The sequence below is a fragment of the Piliocolobus tephrosceles genome, chromosome 6 (genome assembly GCF_002776525.5).
Source record: "Piliocolobus tephrosceles isolate RC106 chromosome 6, ASM277652v3, whole genome shotgun sequence".
NCBI classification, from domain to species: Eukaryota; Metazoa; Chordata; class Mammalia; order Primates; family Cercopithecidae; genus Piliocolobus; species Piliocolobus tephrosceles.
The window spans coordinates 30,721,700-30,742,631 of record NC_045439.1 but is presented as its reverse complement, the minus strand read 5'-3'; the positions used below and the strand labels follow the sequence as shown (position 1 = coordinate 30,742,631).

Genomic DNA, 20,932 nt, shown 5'->3' with positions numbered 1-20,932 from the left:
TATAAAAAATAAAAAAATTATCTGGGCATGGTGGCGGGCACCTGTAGTCCCAGCTACTTGGGAGACTGAGGCGGGAGAATGTCGTGAACCCAGGAGGCAGAGCTTGCAGCGAGCCGAGATCACACCTGCACTCCAGCTTGGGCGACAGAGCAAGACTCTGTCTCAAAAAAACAAAACGAAACAAAACAAAAAACCACTTTGGTATTACTACATGAACTTGAAAATTTACATACTTTGTGACCCAACAATTCCTCTCCTGGGCATATACAAGAGGAGCTCTTCTACATGTGTGCCAGCAGATGTGTGCAAGAGTGTTTATGGCTGCATTGTTTATAATGGCAATATGCTTGCAATAACCACAATAGCCATTGATAGGGGAATAGAAAAATAAGTTGTGGTGTATTTACAAAATGGAATGCCAGACAGCAAGGAAAATGAATGATTTTCAGCTATATTTAGCTAGGATAAATCTTGGAAGAGTAGTGTTGAATAACAGAGCAAGTCCCAGGAAATATCTATAGTAGGATACCATTTTTGTAGATCTCAAAAACAAGCAAAGTTTTCTGGTATTTTGTTTGTATATGCATATACACACAAATATATTTGATAAAACTTTTTGTTTTTTAAAAAAAGAATGATTGATAAGGGGAGATTAGGAATGGGGAGGAACAAGCACTTAGGTTAGTGCATATTGTTGATAATGTAATTCCTAAGTTGGGTATTAAGCTCACAGGTGTTCATTACAATATGCTTATAACTATATATACAGCTATTATAAATATTTTGTATGTACTAAATAATATAGTAAACATGAAAAAGTTACAGATTTAGAAAGTCAGTTGTATATGCAGAATGATCACTGTTATATTAGCATTAATTTTAAAAAGACAGAAAGGAAATAGGTTATGTTATTTCTACTTTTCTGAGTTTAAAAATTTTTTTCAAAGAGGTGACTTTTACAATCAGGGAAAATGTGAATTTTTATTTCATTTTATTTTTAGAGACGGGTTCTCTTTCTGTCACACAGGCTGGAGTGCAGTGGCATGATCATAGTTCACTGTAACCTTGAACTCCTGGGCTTAAGCGATCCTCCTGCCTCAGCCTCCCAAGTAACTGGGACTACAAGCATGAGCCACCATGCTCAGCTGAATCTTGATTTTAAGTATTTTTTTTTGGCCAGAATTTCAATGCTTAAATAATAGAATGCTCTGATATTACAGTTGAAAGAAGAAAATTTAAATCTGAAAGGGAAATCAGCCGTTTGAAAATATAAGGTTATTGTTATTTTTCTCATTATACTCCATTTTGCTTTTATCCCCGTTTCCCTTTTGAGCTTTCTGTTATAGGTGATTTGACAGTGGATGCCACAGACTGTTGACAAGTATAGTTACACAACAAGAAAAACAAATAAGAATTATGAGTTTCAAAGATATATTTTTTATTCAGTAAGATTAGCAAATTCTAGGATTGGTTATTCCCCATTACATGTAATGAAAATTCTTCTTTGTGAAACATTCATTATAAGCAAAAACACATTAATAAATAATGCATGTGGCAGTTTGGTAATAGGAAGAGTTTCTAGGTTATGGGAACCATTTATTTTTGTGATCATTTGAAGATGGCTTATTTCTCCTATATTATTACAGATCCCTAGGGTTCGGTAAAGTATCTGTTGACGTGAGATTTCTGTCATTATCCTGTTTTTTTTTTCAGGGCTTTTTTTCCTAAATGAGTAAAAACTTCTCTCCGTTTTAGCAGGATCGTGCTATCTAAACAAGCATCATTCAGGAATAGCCAAAACACAAAAAGAGGGAGAAGATGCTTCTTTGTATAGTAAACGATACAACCAAAGTATGGTTACAGCAGAACTTCAGCGGCTAGCTGAGAAGCAGGCAGCGAGACAGTATTCTCCATCCAGCCACATCAACCTCCTCACCCAACAGGTACGGATGGTCTGGGGTGCCCAAGAACTCTTTGGACCTAAGGATAGAATTAGTGACAGGGTACTTTGTCGTTCCCTGTCTTTACTATTCCCATATACTGATGCTTCTTGAATGACTATTATTAATAGTTGGTTTCAAGCTAAAGGATCAAGTGTTTCCTCTTCAAATTTAAAGAAAATAACTTTCTGTTACAGGCATTGTGAAGTAAGTCTGCTACTGGATATAATGTACCTATTTCATGGATAAACAGACTTGAATGTTCGTCTGTAAATATAATTTTAAAGGATCTTTAAAAATAAGTTCTTTTCTTTGGTAAAATTTTCCATTGAGTTCTAGTCTTATAAATCTTTTTACCACAATTTTATAACATTACCCTTAAAAAAATTTTTTTTTTCTGTACTGCCTTTTATTTCATGATCTCAGGATGTTTTATGGGTAACTGATTAATTTCATATTTTATTATACCCTTATCCAATATAATATCATTCTCCCCATTTTACAGATGGAAGGACCTGAGGCTGAAAGAAGTTATGTGATCAAGGTCATTCAACAAGCTGGGTGGATAGAAATAAATAACAGGATATTGTCCTTATGCTATATAGATACTAACAATCTTGCAACACAGTGAAGGTAGATGGCACTTTCAAGAGCTCTGTGAGTTCTCTTTGTCCTTCTTCTTGGTTATCCCTGTGGTGTTTAATTGAAGGAAAAGCCATATCTCTTATTCCTTAATGCTAAATGGCATCAAAGTCCTCCAAAGGAATTATCGTAATTTAACTCCACAGTTATATTTTGCTAGTTGTTGATGTGCCAGATTCCTTAACTGGTAGTAACTCTGTAGTGATAATCAAGTCTCGAAAAAAGTGAAGCTGAAAATTACTTTAAGTACATGCTAAAAGTAGGCAACACACTGCTCCCTGGTGGTACCCTGCTTCTCTGTATAAAATTTAGGACTAAAACTAAAGCTAAGCGTCTCATGGACTTAGTTTTGCTTCAGCCTCATCCCAGCATGTGAAGCAGTAATTATTGTCTTTCTCAAATCCTTAGTTGTTTGAAGGGAGTAAAGAAGGCCTAATGTGAAATAGGAAGCAAAGAACGCTACAAGAACAACGTTGATTCTTGGAGGGAGTTGGATAGTTAGGTTTTAGTGACAGAATGATGGGAAGAGGGAATGGGATACCGAGATACGATGGGAAGGAATTTTCCAATTAAGTGGCTATGAGACGGGAAAGGCCAGCGCTCTGCTACACTTTTATCATTGGGTCACTAACTAGATTATATGTTTCCAGTTTATAAATGGACAGCTAGGAGCACCAAGACATTCAGATTTTGTGATTGTAGTAAAAAAAAAAAAAAAAAAAAAAAAAAGTGCTTACCTATTTCTAGCTCCTATCGTTTGCTAGACTGCAAAGCCTACAAAGTGAAAAGATCCTAATCTTGTGGGAATCCAAGGTGACTGTATCCTGATTGGGAAGTCATCCCCCTTCAGTTCATTTTTTTCGTCTATAAAGAACTTCAGTGCTAGTGAGTTAAAAGTCCAGTAGACTATGGTTTGTAGGGATATGAACTTGCCATTAGATGTCAGTGTTAACTTTTAGAGTCTTGGTAGTAGGGTGGTCAGTGCTTGGTACAGTACTGAGGGAGGTGCTGTAGGATGTAATAAGCAGGATGGAGTAGTGCAGAAAGAGCTGGATTAGCCATCCACAGACTTGCCACTGACTCCTGTGTGATCTTGAGCAGTTCACTCCATTGTTATTTTGACACTGACTCCTGTATGATCTTTGACAGTTCATGCCACTGTTCTGCCACTGATTAGCTGTGTGATCTTGGACAGTTCACTCAACTCTTCTCCTGACACTGACTGGCTGTGTAATCTTGGACAGTTCACTCTACTCTTCTCCTGACACTGACAAGCCGTATGATCTTGGGCAATTCACTCCACTGTTCTCCTGCCACTGACTAGCTGTGTGATCTTGAGCAGTTCACTCAACTTCTCTTAACCTCAGGGTCTTCATTGATTGATGAGGAAAATACAACAGGGTCATGAGAATATTAAGCAAAACCTGTAAATGCAATGTATGTGGAAAATATTGTTATTTCAGCCATAAAAGGCTTTCAGTAGTAAATGGCTTCTAATTTGGTTAGAAACAAGTTTTTAGATGAAGTGTACTTTTTAGTAGTTTTTCAAAAATTATTGTGGGTACATAGTAGGTGTGTATATTTATGGGGTGCATATGATTTTTTTTATTTCAGTAGTTTTTTTGGGGGGAATTGGTGGTGTTTGGTTACATGGATAAACTCTTTAGTGGTGATTTCCAAGATTTTGGTGCACCTATCACCCAAGTAGTGTACACTGTAACCAGTGTGCAGTCTTTTATTCCTCACCCTCCTCCCACCCTTCCCCTCAAGTTCCCAAAGTCCATTATATAATTCTTGTGCCTTTGTGTCCTCATAGCTTAGCTCCTACTTATAAGTGAGAACATATGATGTTTGGTTTTCCATTCCTGAGTTACTTTACTTAGAATAATGGTCTCCAGCTCCCTCCAGGTTGCTGCGAATACCATTATTTTGTTCCTTTTTATGAATGAGTAGTATTCCATGGTGTATATATATACACACCACATTTTCTTTATCTACTCATTGATTGATAGACATTTGGGCTGGTTCCATATTTTTGCAATTGCAAATCGTGTTGCTATAAATATGCATGTGCAAGTATCTTTTTCATATAATGACTTCTTTTCCTCTGGGTGGATACCAGTAGTGGGATTACTGGATCAAATGGTAGATCTACTTTTAGTTCTTTAAGGAATCTCCATGCTGTTTTCCATAATGGTTGTACTAGTTGACATTCCCACCAACGGTGTAAAAGTGTTCCCTTTTCACCACTTCCATGTCAGCATCTATTATTTTTTTATTTTTTAATTATGGCCATTCTTGCAGGAGTAAGGTAGTATTACATTGTGATTTTGATTTGCATTTCCCTGATAATTAGTGATGTTGAACATTTTTTCATATATTTGTTGGACATTTGTGTATCTTCTTTTGAGAATTGTCTATTCATGTCCTTAGCCTTTTTGATGGGATTGTTTTTTTCTTGCTGATTTTTTCTTTAGTTCCTTGTAGATTCTGGCTATTAGTCCTTTGTCAGATGCATAGTTTGTGAAGATTTTCTCCCACTGTGTGGGTTGTCTGTTTACTCTGCTGATTATTTCTTTTGCCTTCAGAAACTTTTTAGTTTAATTAAATTCTGTCTATTTATCTTTGTTTTTGTTGCATTTGCTTTTGGGTTCTTGGCCATGAGGTCTTTGCCTAAGCCAATGTCTAGAAGGGTTTTTCTGATGTTATCTTCTGGAATTTTTATGGTTTCAGGTCTTAGATTTGAGTCTTTCATCTATCTGGAGTTGATTTTCGTATAAGGTGAGAGATGAGGATCCAGTTTCATTCTTCTACATGTGGCTTGCCAGTTATCCTAGCACCATTTGTTGAATGGGGTGTCCTTTCCTCAGGTTACGTTTTTGTTTGCTTTGTCAAAGATCAGTTGGCTATTAAGTATTTGACTTTATTTCTGGGTTCTCTATTCTGTTCTATTGGTCTATGTGCCTGTTTTTATGCAAGTACCATGCTGTTTTGGTAACTATATCCTTGTAGTATAGTTTGAATTTGGGTAATGTGATGCCTCTAGATTTGTTCTTTTTGCTTGGTCGTGTTTTGGCTATGCAGCCTCTTTTTTGGTTCCATATGAATTTCAGGATTGTTTTTTCTAGTTCTGTGAAGGATGATGATGGTATTAAATTGCTGAATTTGTAGATTGCTTTTGGCAGTGTGGTCATTTTCACAATATTGATTCTACCCATCCATGAGCATGGGATGTGTTTCCATTTGTTTGTGTTATCTATGATTTCTTTCAGCAGTGTTTTGTAGTTTTCCTTGTAGAGGTCTTTCATGTCTTTGGTTAGGTATATTCCTAAGTATTTTATTTTATTTTTTGCAGCTGTTGTAAAAGGTGTTAAATTCTCGATTTGATTCTTAGCTTGGTGGCTGTTGGTGTATAGCAGTGCTACTGATTTGTGTACGTTGATTTTGTATCCTGAAACTTTACTGAATTTATTAGATCTAGGAGCTTTTTGGATGAGCCTTTATGGTTTTCTAGGTATTTGCAAACAGCAACATTGGCAAACAGCAACAGTTTGACTTCTTCTTTAATGATTTGAACGCCCTTTATTTCTCTTGTCTGATTGCTTTGGCTAGGACTTCTAGAACTATGTTGAATAGAAGTGGTGAAATGGGCATTCTTGTCTTGTTCCAGTTTTCAAGGGGAATATATTCAACTTTTCCACATTCAGTATAGTGTTGGCTGTGGGTTTGTCATAGATGGCTTTTATTACCCTAAGGTATGTCCATTTTATGCCGATTTTGCTGAGGGTTTTAATCATGATGGGATGCTGGATTTTGTTGGATGCTTTTTCTGTGTCTATTGAGATGACCGTGTGATTTTTGTCTTTGATTCTGTGTATGTGGTATATCACATTTATTGACTTGCGTATGTTAAACCATGCCTGCATCCCTGGTATGAAACCCACTTGATTATGGTGGATTATCTTTTTGATATTCTGTTGGATTAGGTTAGTGGCAGAAACCTCAATTACTTGTGCACCAACCTAGAATTTTGTTTGGAATTTTTGCATCTGTATTCATCAAACAGATTGGTCTGTAGTTTTCTTTTTTTGTTAATGTCCTTTCCTGATTTCGGTATTAGAGTGTTACTGGCTTTATAGAATTATTTAGGGAGGATTCTCTTTTTCTCTGTCTTTTGGAATAGTTTCAATAAGATTCGTCTCAATTCTTCTTGAATGCCTGATGGAATTCAGCTGTGAATCCATCTGGTCCTGGGCTTTTTTTTATTGGCAATTTTTAAATTACCATTTCAATCTTGCTGCTTGTTATTATCTGTTCTGAGTTTCTATTTCTTCCTGGTTTAGTCTAGAAGGGTTGTATATTTCCAGGAATTTATCCATCTCCTCTAGGTTTTGTAGTTTGTGCACATAAAGGTGTTCATAGTATCCTTGCGTGATCTTTTGTATTTCTGTGGTATTGGTTGTACTATCTCTTATTTCATTTCTAATTGAGTTTATTTGGATCTTCTGTCTTCTTTTCTTGGTTAATCTTGCTAGTGGTCTATCTTTTTTTTTTTTTTTCCAAAGAACCAGATTTTTGTTTCATTTATCTTTTGTATTGGATTTTTTTGTTTCAATTTTATTTAGCTATGCTTTGATCTTTGTTATTTGTTTTCTTCTGCTGGATTTTGGTTTGGTTTGTTCTTGTTACTCTAGGTCTCTGAGATGTGACCTTAGATTGTCTATTTGAGCTGTTTCAGGCTTTTTGATGTAGGCATTTAATGCTATGAACTTTCCTCTTAGCACCACTTTTGCTGTGTCCCAGAGATTTTGATAGGTTGTGTCACTGTTATGATTCAGCTCAAGGAATTTTTACATTTCCATATTGATTTCATTGTTGACCCAATGACCATTCAGGAGCAGATTATTTAATTTCCGTGTACTTGCATGGTGTTGAGGGTTCCTTTTGGAGTTGATTTCCAATTTTATTCCACTGTGGTCTGAGAGAGTACTTGATGTAATTTTGATTGTCTTAAATTTGTTGAGACTCATTTTGTGGCCTATCTTATGGTCTATCTTGGGGAATACTTCATGTGCTGATGAATTGAATGTGTATTTTGCAGTTACTGGGTAGAATGTTCTGTAAATATATGTTAACTCTGTTTGTTCTAGGGTATGGTTTATGTCCATTGTCTCTTTGTTGACTTTCTGTGTTGATGACCTGCCTAGTGCTGTCAGTGGAATATTGAAGTTTCCCACTATTACTGTGTTGTTGTCTATCTCGTTTCTTAGGTTTGGTAGTGTAGGGTCCAGCCCCACAGGGTCGGTGTGTGCGGAGACGAGAGATTGTAGGAATAAAGACACAAGACAAAGAGATAAAAGAAAAAACAACTGGGCCCGGGGGACCACTACCACCAAGACGCGGAGACCAGTAGTGGCGCCGAATGCCAGGCTGCACTGATACTTATTGGATACAAGACAAAGGGGCAGGGTAAGGAGTGTGAGTCATCTCCAGTGATTGGCAAGGTCCCATGAGTCATGTGTCCACTGGACAGGGGGCCCTTCCCTGTTTGTCAGCTGAGGTGGAGAGACAGAGAGAGAGAGAGGACACAGCCTATGCCATTATTTCTGCATATCAGAGACTTCTAGCACTTTCACTAATTTGTTACTGTTTTCCAAAAGGCAGAGCCAGGTGTACAGGATGGAATATGAAGGCGGACTAGGAGCGTGACCGCTGAAGCACAGTGTCACAGGGAGACGGTTAGACCTCTGGATAACTGCTGGCGGGCCTGACTGATGTCAGGCTTTCCACAAGAGGTGGAGGAGTAGAGTCTTCTCTAAACTCCCCCGGGGAAAGGGAGACTCCTGTTCCCGGTCAGCTAAGTAGCGGGTGCTTTTCCTTGGCACTGATGCTACTGCTAGACCTAGGTCCGCTTGGTAACAGGCGTCTTCCCAGACGCTGGTGTTACCTCTAGACCAAGGAGCCCTCTGGTGGCCCTGCCCAGGCATAACAGAAGGCTCACACTCTTGTCTTCTGGTCACTTCTCACTATGTCTCCTCAGCTGCTCTCTCTGTATGGCCTGGTTTTTCCTAGGTTATAACTGTAGAGCAAGGATTATTATAATATTGGAATAAAGAGTAATTGCTACAGACTAATGATTAGTGATATTCATATATAATCATATCTATTATCTATATCTAGTATAACTATTCTTATTTTATGTATTTTATTATACTGGAACAGCTTGTGCCCTCAATCTCTTGCCTCGGCACCTGGGTGGCTTGCCGCTCATATAGTAGTAATTGTTTTATGAATTTGAGAGCTCCAGTGTTAGGTGCATATATATTTAGGATTGTCATATTTTCCTGTTGGACTAGTCCTTTTATCATTATATAATGTCCCTCTTTGTCTTTTTATTGCTTTGGATCTTTAAAGTTTGTTTTGTCTGATATAAGAATATAAGAATAGCTACTTCTGCTCACTTTTGGTGTCCGTTTGCGTGGAATATCTTTTTTCACTCCCTTACCTTAAGTTTATGTGAGTTTATGTGTTAGGTGAGTTTTGAACTTATATGTTAGTTGAGTTTCTTAAAGCATCTTTTAAGGGGAACATTTAGGCCATTTACATTCAACATTATTATTGAGATGTGAGGCACTATTCTGTTCATCATGCTAGTTGTTGCCTGAATACCTGATGATTTTTGCATTATGTTATTGTTTTATAGGCCCTGTAGGATTTATGCTTTATGGAGGTTCTATTTTGGTGTATTTTGAGGTTTTGTTTCAAGATATAGAACTTTCTTTAGCAGTTTGTGTCGTGCTGCCTTAGTAGTAGCTAATTCTCTCAGCATTTGTTTGTTTGCCTGTAAAAGACTTTATCTTTCCTTCATTTATGAAGCTTAGTTTCACTGGATATAAGATTTTTGGCTTATAATTGTTTTGTTTAAGGAGGCTAAACATAGGACCCCACTACCTTCTAGCTTTTAGGGTTTCTGCTGAGAAATCTGGTGTTAATTTAACAGGTTTTCCTTTATAGGTTACCTGATGCTTTTGCCTCATAGCTCTTAAGAGTCTTTCCTTTGTCTTGACTTTAGATAACCTGATGACTATGTGTCTAAGTGATGATCTTTTTGTGATGAATTTCCCAGGTTCTTTGAGCTTCTCCTATTTGGATGTCTAGATATTTGGCAAGGCCAGGGAAGTTCTCCTCAATTATTCCCCCAAATAAGTTTTCCAAACTTGGATTTCTCTTCTTCCTTGGGAACACCAGTTATTCGTAGGTTTGGTCATTTAACATAATCCCAAACTTCTTGGAGGCTTTGTTCATTTTTGGGGATTCCTTTTTCTTTGTCTTTGTTAGATTGGATTAATCAAAAGCCTTGTCTTCGAGCTCTGAAGTTCTTTCTCCTACTTTTTTGATTCTATTATTGAAACTTTCCAGTGTATTTTGCATCTCTTTAAGTGTGTCTTTTATTTCCAGAATTTATGATTGTTTTTTATCGATGGTCTCTATTTCCCTGGAGATTTTTTTGTCCATATCCTGTATTATTATTGTTATTATTATTTAGTTTCTTTAAATTGGTTTCCACCTTTCCCTGGTGCCTCCTTAAGTAGCTAAATAATCAACATTTTGAGTTCTTTTTCTGGCAATTTAGAAATTTCTTCTTCGGATCCATTGCTAGTGAGCTAGTATGATCTTTTGGGAGTGTTAAAGAACCTTGTCTTGTCATATTACCAGAATTGTTTTTCCAGTTCCTTCTCATCTGGGTAGTCTGTATCAGAGGATCTGGGTTCAAGGGCTGCTGTTCAGATTCTTTTGTCCCACTGTTTGGTTCCTTGATATGGTATTCTCCTTCTTCCCCTAGGGATGGGGCTTCCTGAGAGCCAAACTGCAGTGATTATTATTGCCCTTCTGGGTCTAGTGCCCCAACAGAGCTGCTGGGCTCTGGGTTGGTACTGGCAAGTTTCTGTGAAGAGTCCTGTGATGTGATCCATCTTCAGGTCTCTCAGCCATGGATACGAGCACCTAATCTGGTGGAGGTAGCAGGGGAGTGAACTCTGTGGACTCTGTGAGGATCCTTCGTTGTAGTTTTGTTTCGTGAGCTGGTTTTCTTGAATGCTGGTTGTGCTAGTGGTTTTTTGGCCTCCAGCCAGAAGGTGGCGCTTTCAAGAGAGCATCAGCTGATAGAAGCTTGCCCTGAGGTCACCTGGATAAGTATTCAAGTTTCTCAGGTGCTGGGCGGGGCCATAGAGCTCCCAAGATATTGTGTCTTTTGTCTTTAGCTACCAGGACGGGTAGAGAAAGACCATCAGGTTGGGGCAGAGTTAGGTGTGCCTGAACTCAGACTCTCCTTGGACAGGGCTTGCTGTGGCTGCTGTGGGGGATGGGGGTATGGTTCTCAGGCCCATGGAGTTACTTTCCCAGGGGGATTATGGCTGCCCCTGCTGTGTCATACAGGTCACCAGGGAAGCAGGGGAAAGCCAGCAGTGGCAGACCTCACCCATTTCCCATGCAGCCAAGAAGGCCAATCTCCTGGGGTGCATAAGATATTTTGATATAGGCATATAGTGTGTGTTGATCATATCAGGGTAAAGGTATCCATCACCTCAAGCATTTATCCTTTCTTTGTATTATGGACAATCCAGTTATACTCTTAGTTACTTTAAAATGTACAATAAATTATTGTTGACTGTAATCACCCTGTTGTGCTATCAAATACTAGATCTTATTCATGCTAACTATATTTTTGTACCCATTAACCATCCCCACTTTCCCCCACCCTCTGTACTTTGTTGTTGCAAAGCTCAATTATAGGTTCAACCCTTTCCCTTCAGAGGAAGTGATTCCTTAATTTGGAATTTGGAAAATTCTGTCATTGATTATTCCTTTTCTGGTAAATAACTAATAGCATGTTATAGTGGTTTAGTATAGATTCTGGTATATTTGTTTACCAACAGTTTCCCTTTTTCTCTAGTTATGTTTAAAAAGAAATTTACTTTAGTTTCTTACTCACTGAGTCAAGTGATACAACGTCTGTAGCTTTCTAGAAACGGGTGGATTTCCAGTCAGAAAGTGGTGAGAGTTCTGCTCTTCTCTCTGGAGTTAGGGCCTGAAAACTTAAACTTAGCTGTTACCAGAAACAAGTTTGTGTCCAGTAATCACTTTAAATGTTTTTTATTTCCTCTTACCTGTTTTCAGATTCTCGATTCCTGTTTTCTGTTTGTGCTTTCTTTTCTTTGTTTTCCCTTTTCTAATAGGTTTAATTAGTATTTTCTCCCCTTTTAAAAATAAGATTTATTCTGGATATGTTTATTCATTCTGTTTTATTGTTTTCTAATTCATTATTTTCTTGCCTTATCTTTACTTATTCCTTCTTTCTGCTTTCCTTAGCTTTGTTCTACTATTTTGGTATTTCTCCCCACCTTGAGTTAGATGCTTAATTTATTTTCATTCATTCTTGGTATTTTTTTTTTCACTATATAAAAGCTATGAATTTTTCTCTGAGCATTGCTTTCATTATATTACGTAAATTCTGATATATCTTTAATTGGCTTTCTGGGCAAGGAGTTAAGAGATATTCTACTAACTAAGCAAAGTTGAATTTAAATTACTTGTCCTATTTTGGAAGATGAGTATAGGCAATTGAAGTTGTTGGGTATTTCTGAAAAATCATTATATTTGGCCTATAATTTCAACTACTTAGCCTATTAAAACTTTTAGTGGCATTTCCTGCAAAACTTTTTATTTCATTGTGTTTGTGTGTGCATGTGTATATGTAAGTATTTAAAAAACATTTTGCTAGGCTCTTAAGAGTCTTCCAGGCTTTGGTACTAAGCCATGGGAATGATATAACACATAGTCCTCAGTATGAAATAACTCATTCTCTTGTAATAGTAGCAGCTACATAAACAGATGATAATAATATCATGGAATATGCATGACAGAGATAGTCTGAGGGAATAACAACCACTAAAAGAGGCCCCAAACCCAGCTTGTGGGTGGGAGTGGGGAGAAAGCTGAACTAGCCTTCTTGGAAGAGATTATATCTAAACTGAATCTTAAAGGTAGGCAGGTAGATGGCAGAAGGGGAGAAACAGTTTACAGAATAAAAACTTGCTTGTGCATATGTAGGAAAATTAGAGATAGGCTAAGGATGTCACAGGATGGAGAGTCAGCAGAGACTAGCTAGGAATGAAGTTGGGCGAGAAGGCAAGGGCTGGTTCATGGAGAGCTTTCATGCCCTGTGAAGGAACTTGTCCTCTGTTTCATAGATGATGGAGATCCTCTGAGACATAATTGCTTTGCCTTTTATCTGGACCACTCAGGTAGCTTGAAGAGGATGGATTTGGAGGATGAGGCAGTGTCACTCCTTTTTCCTCCATGCTCGCTGGTGAAGATAATGAGGAACATTGAACTAGCCAAAGGTAAAGAAGCAAAGTATTGTGACAAGCCAAAAATTTGATGATAAAATGTAGAGGGACTCAGAATTTACATTAGAGGTTAGATTCTTAAGAAATCTGTATGGCAAAAACAGAAGCTCATATCCTGTATAGTTACTACTACTCCTGCTGTGATTTAACTTTGTTTATAGCCTAAAACACATAAAAATATCAAACTCTCCCTGCCACATGAGCAGTGGCCACTTCTAAAAATCTTGCAAGCACGGGTATACTTGAAATATAAAGAGATAAATGTTCTCAGCTACAACCATTCAACAAATAACTTACAAATCTGAGCAGAGAGCAGGTCAAATTTAATTCTTTCCCTTGGCCCAAGAGAAGCTGGTTATCTTTTGGAGATGAGATCTTTTGGAAATCTATGTGTATGTCCCTGAAGGCAGGGTTTTCTAGAAACATCTTGCACCTGGGCTGGGGGCAGGAGAAGTGCTGTGGTGGCCAACAGGGTGCTGAGCTTCCCTGTGAAGTCTCACTATCTCTGCCTGACTCCATGCTGGAAGGGAGTGTAGTGCTCTGAAGAGATGTAGCCCTTTGTGGTTATTGCCATTAGTGAACAGAAGAATGTGGTGAATTAGCCCAGCTTTGTGGTGAGAAGTGGGAGGCAGGGAATCAGAGGGAGCGCTGGCCTCTCCATGCAGGCAAGTGTGAGATTGCAGGACCCAGCTATCATTAGGAGCAACTCCAGCTCTTCCAGCCTGGGAGTTTAATCAAAGGGATAACAGCAGACCACCCAGGCGGGGGCTCCAGTGTGAACGAATGTGCTGTGTCAGTCTCTGCTCCCTAGCCAGCCAGTGCCCAGGATATGGCCAGGCCTCCTGGAAATGTGCTGACAGATACAGAGAGGGGAGGAGATACTTTTTGCTCTTCACATTTTTCATTTGGATGGAGAGTGGGGAAAAAAAAAATCCATTCCATTTCTTTCATTTTTCTTGCTCCTTACCCTGAGACTTCCTTGCCTGGTCCTAGAGAAAGAGAGATGCAGAGGTACGTAACGCTTGGTTCACAGCAGTTAAACTCTTTCAGTCTCTCTTTACAAAGGAAATCGTTATCATTTCTTCTGCTTCAGCAGCTACCACTGTAAGGGTCCACAATGGACCTTGAATGAATCTCAATTTCAGAAATTCCAAATGAAGAGAAACATAGCTAAATCTTTGAAATGGTTACAGATGTTCTCTAGGATTGAGGCAGACGGCACCCAGTTTATCACAAGCTTCACCAATTGGCTCTGGAAACTCTTTCTGCCTCCTTAGTTTATCTAGACACATTTGAACTTAGGTACATTTGTGCTCGGATTTTGTGGTCGTTTGCTAACTCTAGTTCCTTTAGTTTCATATTCTTTCTTAGTAGAAAAAGTTGTTGTTCTTTTTACCATATACAATATTCTTTCCCATTTCTAGAAGCAGAAAAAGGTAAATAGAAAAAGGCATAAACTTTTGAGTCAGCAAGACCTTGGACAAGTTGTTTAACCTCCCTGTGCCTTGATTTCCTCATCTGTAAAATGGGGTAGTTTTGGTATCAAGACCAGTTCTTCTCTTGGCTACTTGTGCCTCTCTGTTCCAGGACCCGGCTCCAGTTGATCTGATCTAATTTACTAGCTTTTCTAGGTCTCAAGTCTTGAAGCTCTCATTTTCTTTAGTTCCTGGCCTACTGCATGATCTCTTGTTTTAAAATAGCCTTTGTTTTACTCTGCCACCCCTTCAAACTCATCTTCCTTGTACTGCCAAACTTCTTTTAAAATAACACCCCCTTGTTGGCTCTAGTCTCCTTCCTGCCCCTCCACCCCCGCACACTTGCTCTTGCAGTCTGACTTCATCTCTTACATTTGTCCATCTCTCTCTCAAAGGCCACTCATGACCTCAGAATTGCCAACTTCAGTCACTGTTTTTACTCTTCTTCCTTTAGCATGTGGCTATTATTAACTGCTTCTTAGGTGAAAATTTCCCTTAGCTTTTCTAACCCTTCAGTAATTCCTCTGAGAGATCATTCCTTCCTCCTGCTCTCCCTGAAAACTAGATTCCATTTTCAACATGTTTTTCAGAGCCACTGGCATATAGACCTCAGGTGTATAAAGTTGATCATAGCAGAGTGGCTCTGGTTGAAGAAGGTGGAGTGGCCCCTGGGCATCTGCTTCTCCCTGGTCTTTTCGGATCCTCCAGCATATCTCTGAATTCTAGACTACAATCCTCAGAACTTTTTTTTCCATAGTTTCCCCTGGAGTAAAGTTCCTTTTCCTATGATTTCATCCTGGTACTTCTCTGTAGATTTCTCCCAAATACATATCTTTAGTTTGAGCCTCCTTGCTGAGAGTCAGGTCCAAATTTCCACCTGTGAGACATTTCCACCTAACTATATTGCACAACATTCAAAATACTTGAAGTATTTTGAGCATATTTTGAAAATACTCAGAAAAGTCTTAAACATATTTAAAACTTATTTGCCTCTTTTTGTTCTGCTCTATATTAGTGACATTGCAATTCTTGGAATTCTAGAATCCCAGGGAATTTAGGAATGGAGCCATTGGTTTATCGGTGCCTCTCTTCACTTCCTCATTCTATGTCCAGGCAGTTGTCAAGATTCTACAGTGTCTCTGATACCTATCCTGTTTTTCACTTTTCCATTTACTGTCCTGCTTAAGACCTTTATTATCTCTCGGATGGACAGCTGCAATTACCTTTTCACTGGTTTCTTGGCCAGTCTCTTCCTGTTCACCCTAGTCTTTGCTTTGCTTTGAAAGATTCTTTTTTTGGTTTTTTTTTTTGAGATGGAGTCTCACTCTGTTGCTCAGGTTGGATTGCTGTGGTGCACAATCTCAGCTCACTACAATCTCTGCCTCCCAGGTTCAAGTGATTCTTCTACCTCAGCTTCCCAAGTAGCTGGAATTACAGATGCCTGCCACCATGCTGGGCTCATTTTTGTATTTTTAGTAGAGATGGGGTTTCACCATCTTGGCCAGAGTGGTTTCAAACTCCTGACCTCAAGTGATCCATCCACTTCGGCCTTTCAAAGTGTTGGGAATTCAGGTGTGAGCCACCGTGCCCGGCCATAATGGATTCTTTCATAAATCACAAGTCTCATCATGGTACTCTTCTGCTTAAGAATCTCAAGGGCCTTTCAGTTGTCTCTAATGGGAAGCCCAGGCTATTAAATGTGATTCAAAGCCTTTATTTAGAATCTGGCTCCAGGCTACTTTTCCAGCCTGTCTCCCTCCTATCACACATGTTTTAGTGCAGCTCAACTAGAATTTCTGTTAGTCTCCATGCCTTATGCTATCTCCTCATGGAAAATGTTCCCCAGTCGCCATGTCTAATCTGGGCATCTGTCCAGGCTCAGTGTAGATGCCACTTCACTCATATGCACACTATTTCACTCATCACACTAGATATGTCAAGATAGCTGTCTCTTTTAACAGACAGTGAACTCCTTGAGGGCAGTGTCCTTTGCTACCTCAACACCTGACTCATTGATACTACTCCAAAAATGTGCTGATTCGACTGGACTACAAGGTAATTCATTGAGAATTGGATCATGTCCATTTTTTCACCAGTTTTTCCCCAGCTTACTAGATATTAGTAGTATGCACTCAATATGTATTTTTTTTTAATAAATATGTAAATGAAGAACCCTCTGCTGCCTTAGCCAGAAGTCATCTTTCTATTCTCTGTGCTCCTTAAGTCCTTCATTACTTTTTATAACAGATCTATTGTAATTATTTTGCATCTTTTCTTTCCTGTTTTGCACTGAACTACATGATGCAGTTCTTTCTAATGCATCACCTAGCGCAAGGCCTTGCACTTGGCAGTCATCACGTGCTTGCTAAATTGAAAATTTCTTTTTTACATTTTGTAGGTTTTTATATTTTCTTTAAAAACAACTGATGGCTGGATGCAGTGGCTCACTCCTATAATCCCAGCACTTTGGGAGACCAAGGTGGGTGGATCGCTTGAGCTCGGGAGTTCTAGGCCAGCCTGGGGAGCATGGCAAAACCCAACTCCACAAAAAAAAAAAGACAAAAATTAGCCAGGTGCGGTGGCGCGTGCCTGTAGTCCCAGCTACTCTGGAGGCTGAAGTGGGAGGATTGATTGAGCCCAAGAGGTCAAAACTGCAGTGCGCCATAACTACACCACTGCACTCTAGCTTCGGCTACAAAGTAAGGCCCTACATCAAAATTTTTTCATTGATACGACCATACCTGCCCTTCATAATTAAGCAGTTGACATTAATCAGATGCTTACTTTGTACTAGGCACTGTGCCTAGGACTTTATATGCATTATCTCTTTAACCCTAATGAGGTGTAGGTACTTACTTTTTACCAATTAAGATGAAGAAATAGAAGCTGGTAGGGTAAGTGACTCTGCTAATGTCACACCGATGGCAGGCTACTGTGCTAAGACTCAAACTCAGCTCTATCTGACTCTATATTCTTTACCTCAGTGTTTTTCTGCTTCTTTCGGTGTGAATAAGGACTCAGACCTCTCATTAGGTGAGAGTGACTGAACTTCACCCTGTGAGCATGTTGTTCCATGATGTTGCTACAGAGTTGTAGCCAAGCCTATATTTGTTCCTGCTCAGAGAAACGAGGAGTTAAACTTTCTGTTTTCTTGATTTGAAATGCTTCTCCAGTTCTTGAAGCAGCTTGCAAAACATGTGGCTCTGTTGAGAATTATCAGTTATTTGTTGGGCAAACTCCTCATCAGATTATTTTATGGTATAGTCAACTGATTCTTCGAGCAGGCAAAACTCAGCCTTGTTAATCACTAGAGATGCAATAAGAATAGATCTACTTATGATGGCAGCAGCAACTCCCCTGTCAACACACAAAATCTACATGTATAAATTGGAAACAGTACGAAGAGATTAGGCCATTTTGTCAGGTTTCCCAGGAATGTCTCTGGCAAATCTTGATCTGGAACTCTGTCTGGATTTTGGAACGCTAAATGTCTATATGTATACATATATTATGGAAATGATGGCACTCAACAGAAAGAGAAGATATGCCAAGAGAATTTAGTGCTGAGGTATTGGAACTGCAGAGATTTCCTGCTTTTCCTGACACTCTTTAAACTATGATCAACATTTAACCCTTCTCTCCTGGTGATTGGAGTGTGAATTTCTTGAGGTTTATTTTATCAGCATCCAGGAGTTGAAGAAGGAATTGAATTGTTGCTAGTGATTTAATAAATGCTCGTGAAGTGCTTTTGGGGACTGTTCAAAATATAACTGTTTAAGAATAGTTCTTTTCATTTTTCTGATTGAATATATTCTCTAATATTTCTCCATTGGTGAAAATCTTGTAATTGGTGCAGATCTGGCACTTTTGGTTTTCCTCTTCTTTTACCTTGAGTGAAACAGATCTTGGTCCACTGATATTTCCTATTCCAGGATTACCTTTTACTCTAGCAAAACAGATGAAAACAAGTCAGGAGCGACTAGCCACAGCATTTTCCTGTTCCAGATCATTCAGAGCCCCATGGCTGCAGGAATCAAAGCTATGGCATGTTCAGTTGATCCAGTCATGTTCTTTTTTTCTTATTTTTTAAAATTTTTACATAGAGATGAGGTCTCACTATGTTGCCCAGGCTGGTCTCGAACTCATGGGCTCAAGTGATCCTCCTGCCTTGGCCTCCCAAAGTGCTGGCTTATAGGTGTGTGCCACCATGCCAAGCTGATCCAGTCAGATTTTGATATATCTCTATATATCAGGATATATATAAAGAATGTTATATATATTTTATATATATATTAAAGAATATACATATATATTCTTTATATATGAACACCACAGAGAACATTATTTTCAAATGACAGTGAGGTAGTTTTGAGGATAATATGAATGCACATTTAGACAAATTTATCCTTTTATCAGTAGAAGTGATTCTTTGGCCGGGCGCGGTGGCTCAAGCCTGTAATCCCAGCACTTTGGGAGGCCGAGACGGGCGGATCACGAGGTCAGGAGATCGAGACCATCCTGGCTAACACAATGAAACCTCGTCTGCTAAAAATACAAAAACTAGCCGGGCGACGTGGCGGGCGCCTGTAGTCCCAGCTACTCGGGAGGCTGAGGCAGGAGAATGGTGTAAATCCGGGAGGCGGAGCCTGCAGTGAGCTGAGATCCGGCCACTGCACTCCAGCCCGGGCGACAGAGGGAGACTCCGCCTCAAAAAAAAAAAAAAAAAAAAAAAAAAAAGAAGTGATTCTTAACCTTTTTGGATTCAGAAATCCTTTGGAGAATTGAATTAAAGCTTTATTCCTCCTCCTGAAAAAAATGTACATTCAAACTTACAAATTTGCATTAATTTCTAAGGGTTCAAACACCCTCATCCTCAATCAGGCTCTGTCTTGATGCCCCATGAACTTACGGTCTCTAAGTTAATATCTCCTGAAAATGTTTAGGTAGTATATAACCATTAATATCAACAATTTGGCCCAAACTCCAAATCCATGAGTATCTTTGTTTTATACATTCTCTATGTATTTCAGTGATAGCCCCACATTAGGCTATAATCTCCATGAAGGCAAGGATTTGGGGGTTATTCATATATCACGGTGTTACATATTTTGGGGGGTACATGTGATATTTAGATACATGTATACAATGTGTAATGATCAAGTCAGGGTAATTGGGATATCCATTGCTTCAAAGATTTATCTTTTCTTTGTGTTGGGAACATTAACAAGTCTTCCCTTGTGACTATTTTGACATATACAATAAATTGTTAACTGCAATTTTCCCACTGTACTTTCAAATACTAGAACTTATTCATTTTATCTAACTGTATTTTTGTACTCATGAATCAATATCTCTTTTCCCTCCCCTTTCTTTTTCCTCTATTCTCTATCTCCATGAAATCCACTCTCTCAGTTCCCACATCTGAGTGAGAACATGCAATATTTGTGTTTCTGTTCCTCACTTACTACATTTAACATAATGACCTCCAGTTCCATCCATGTTCTGCAGATGACAGAATTTCATTCTTTTTATGGCCGAGTTATATTCCTCTATGTGTATATACATGTCACTTTTTAAAAATCCATTCATCTGTTGATGGATGCTTAGGTTGGTACCCAGCAGTGGGATTGCTAGATCATATGGTTGTTGTATTTTTAGCTTTTTGAGGAACCTCTATGCTGTTTTCCGTAATGACTGTGCTACTTGACTGTTTTTTGTCATTGTTTTATCCTCAATGCTCAAAAGAATGCCAAGCCCAGAGTAGGTGCCTGATAAATATTAGTTTGAATTAGTAAAATAATCTTAGGAAACACCATTCCTAGACCTCCTCAGACAAGAATTATCTAAAATTTTTCTGGACCTGCTATAATGAGGAAATGGAACTATGGCAAGATTATAAACTGCATGGGGAATGCTATGCTACCAGTTACTCCCATGTTAAACTCTTATTAACTAAATTATCTTCTCTCTCTCTCTTTGTTTTTCTTTTTGAGACAGGATCTTGCTCTGTCACCCAAGCTAGAATGCCACCCAGGCTGAATTACAGTGGTGTGATTATGGCTCACTGCAGCCTTGAATTCCCAGGCACAAGTGATCCTCCTGCCTCAGCCTCCCAAGTAGCTAGGACTACAGGCATGCACCACCATGCCTAATTTTTTAAATTATATTTTGTAGTGATAGGGTCTCTTATATTGCCCAGATTGGTCTTGAATTTTTGGCCTCAAGTGATCCTCCCACCTCAGCCCCTCAAAGCACTGGGATTACACACATGAACCACTGCGCCTGACCCTAAATCTTTAGTGCTTAATTTTCTTCTCCATTTCGATAAATAAGATGCATGAAATTTGCAGACATCCTTAGTGAACCTAAGATTAGTTTGATTCCATTGCAAATGGTTTCTTAGGCCTTGCAGTTTCAGTGCCGTGAGGAAATAAATATACACATTGTGTGCACAAGGCACAAAATC

The 20,932-nt window shown here is 38.8% G+C and overlaps 1 protein-coding gene across 11 annotated transcripts in view; it reads left to right on the top strand.

Moving 5' to 3' along the window:
* TTLL5 (tubulin tyrosine ligase like 5) overlaps nt 1–20,932 on the top strand; it is a 301,096-nt gene that overhangs the window by 126,670 nt on the left and 153,494 nt on the right. For 8 of the 11 annotated variants that reach the window (XM_023184480.2, XM_023184475.2, XM_023184458.2 and 5 more), the window contains one exon: nt 1,756–1,943. In XM_023184480.2, the coding sequence (XP_023040248.2) occupies nt 1,756–1,943 (188 nt within the window). The remainder of the gene's footprint in view (nt 1–1,755; nt 1,944–20,932) is intronic. The other 3 variants (XM_023184491.2, XM_023184466.2, XM_023184441.2) reach the window with 1 other exon arrangement.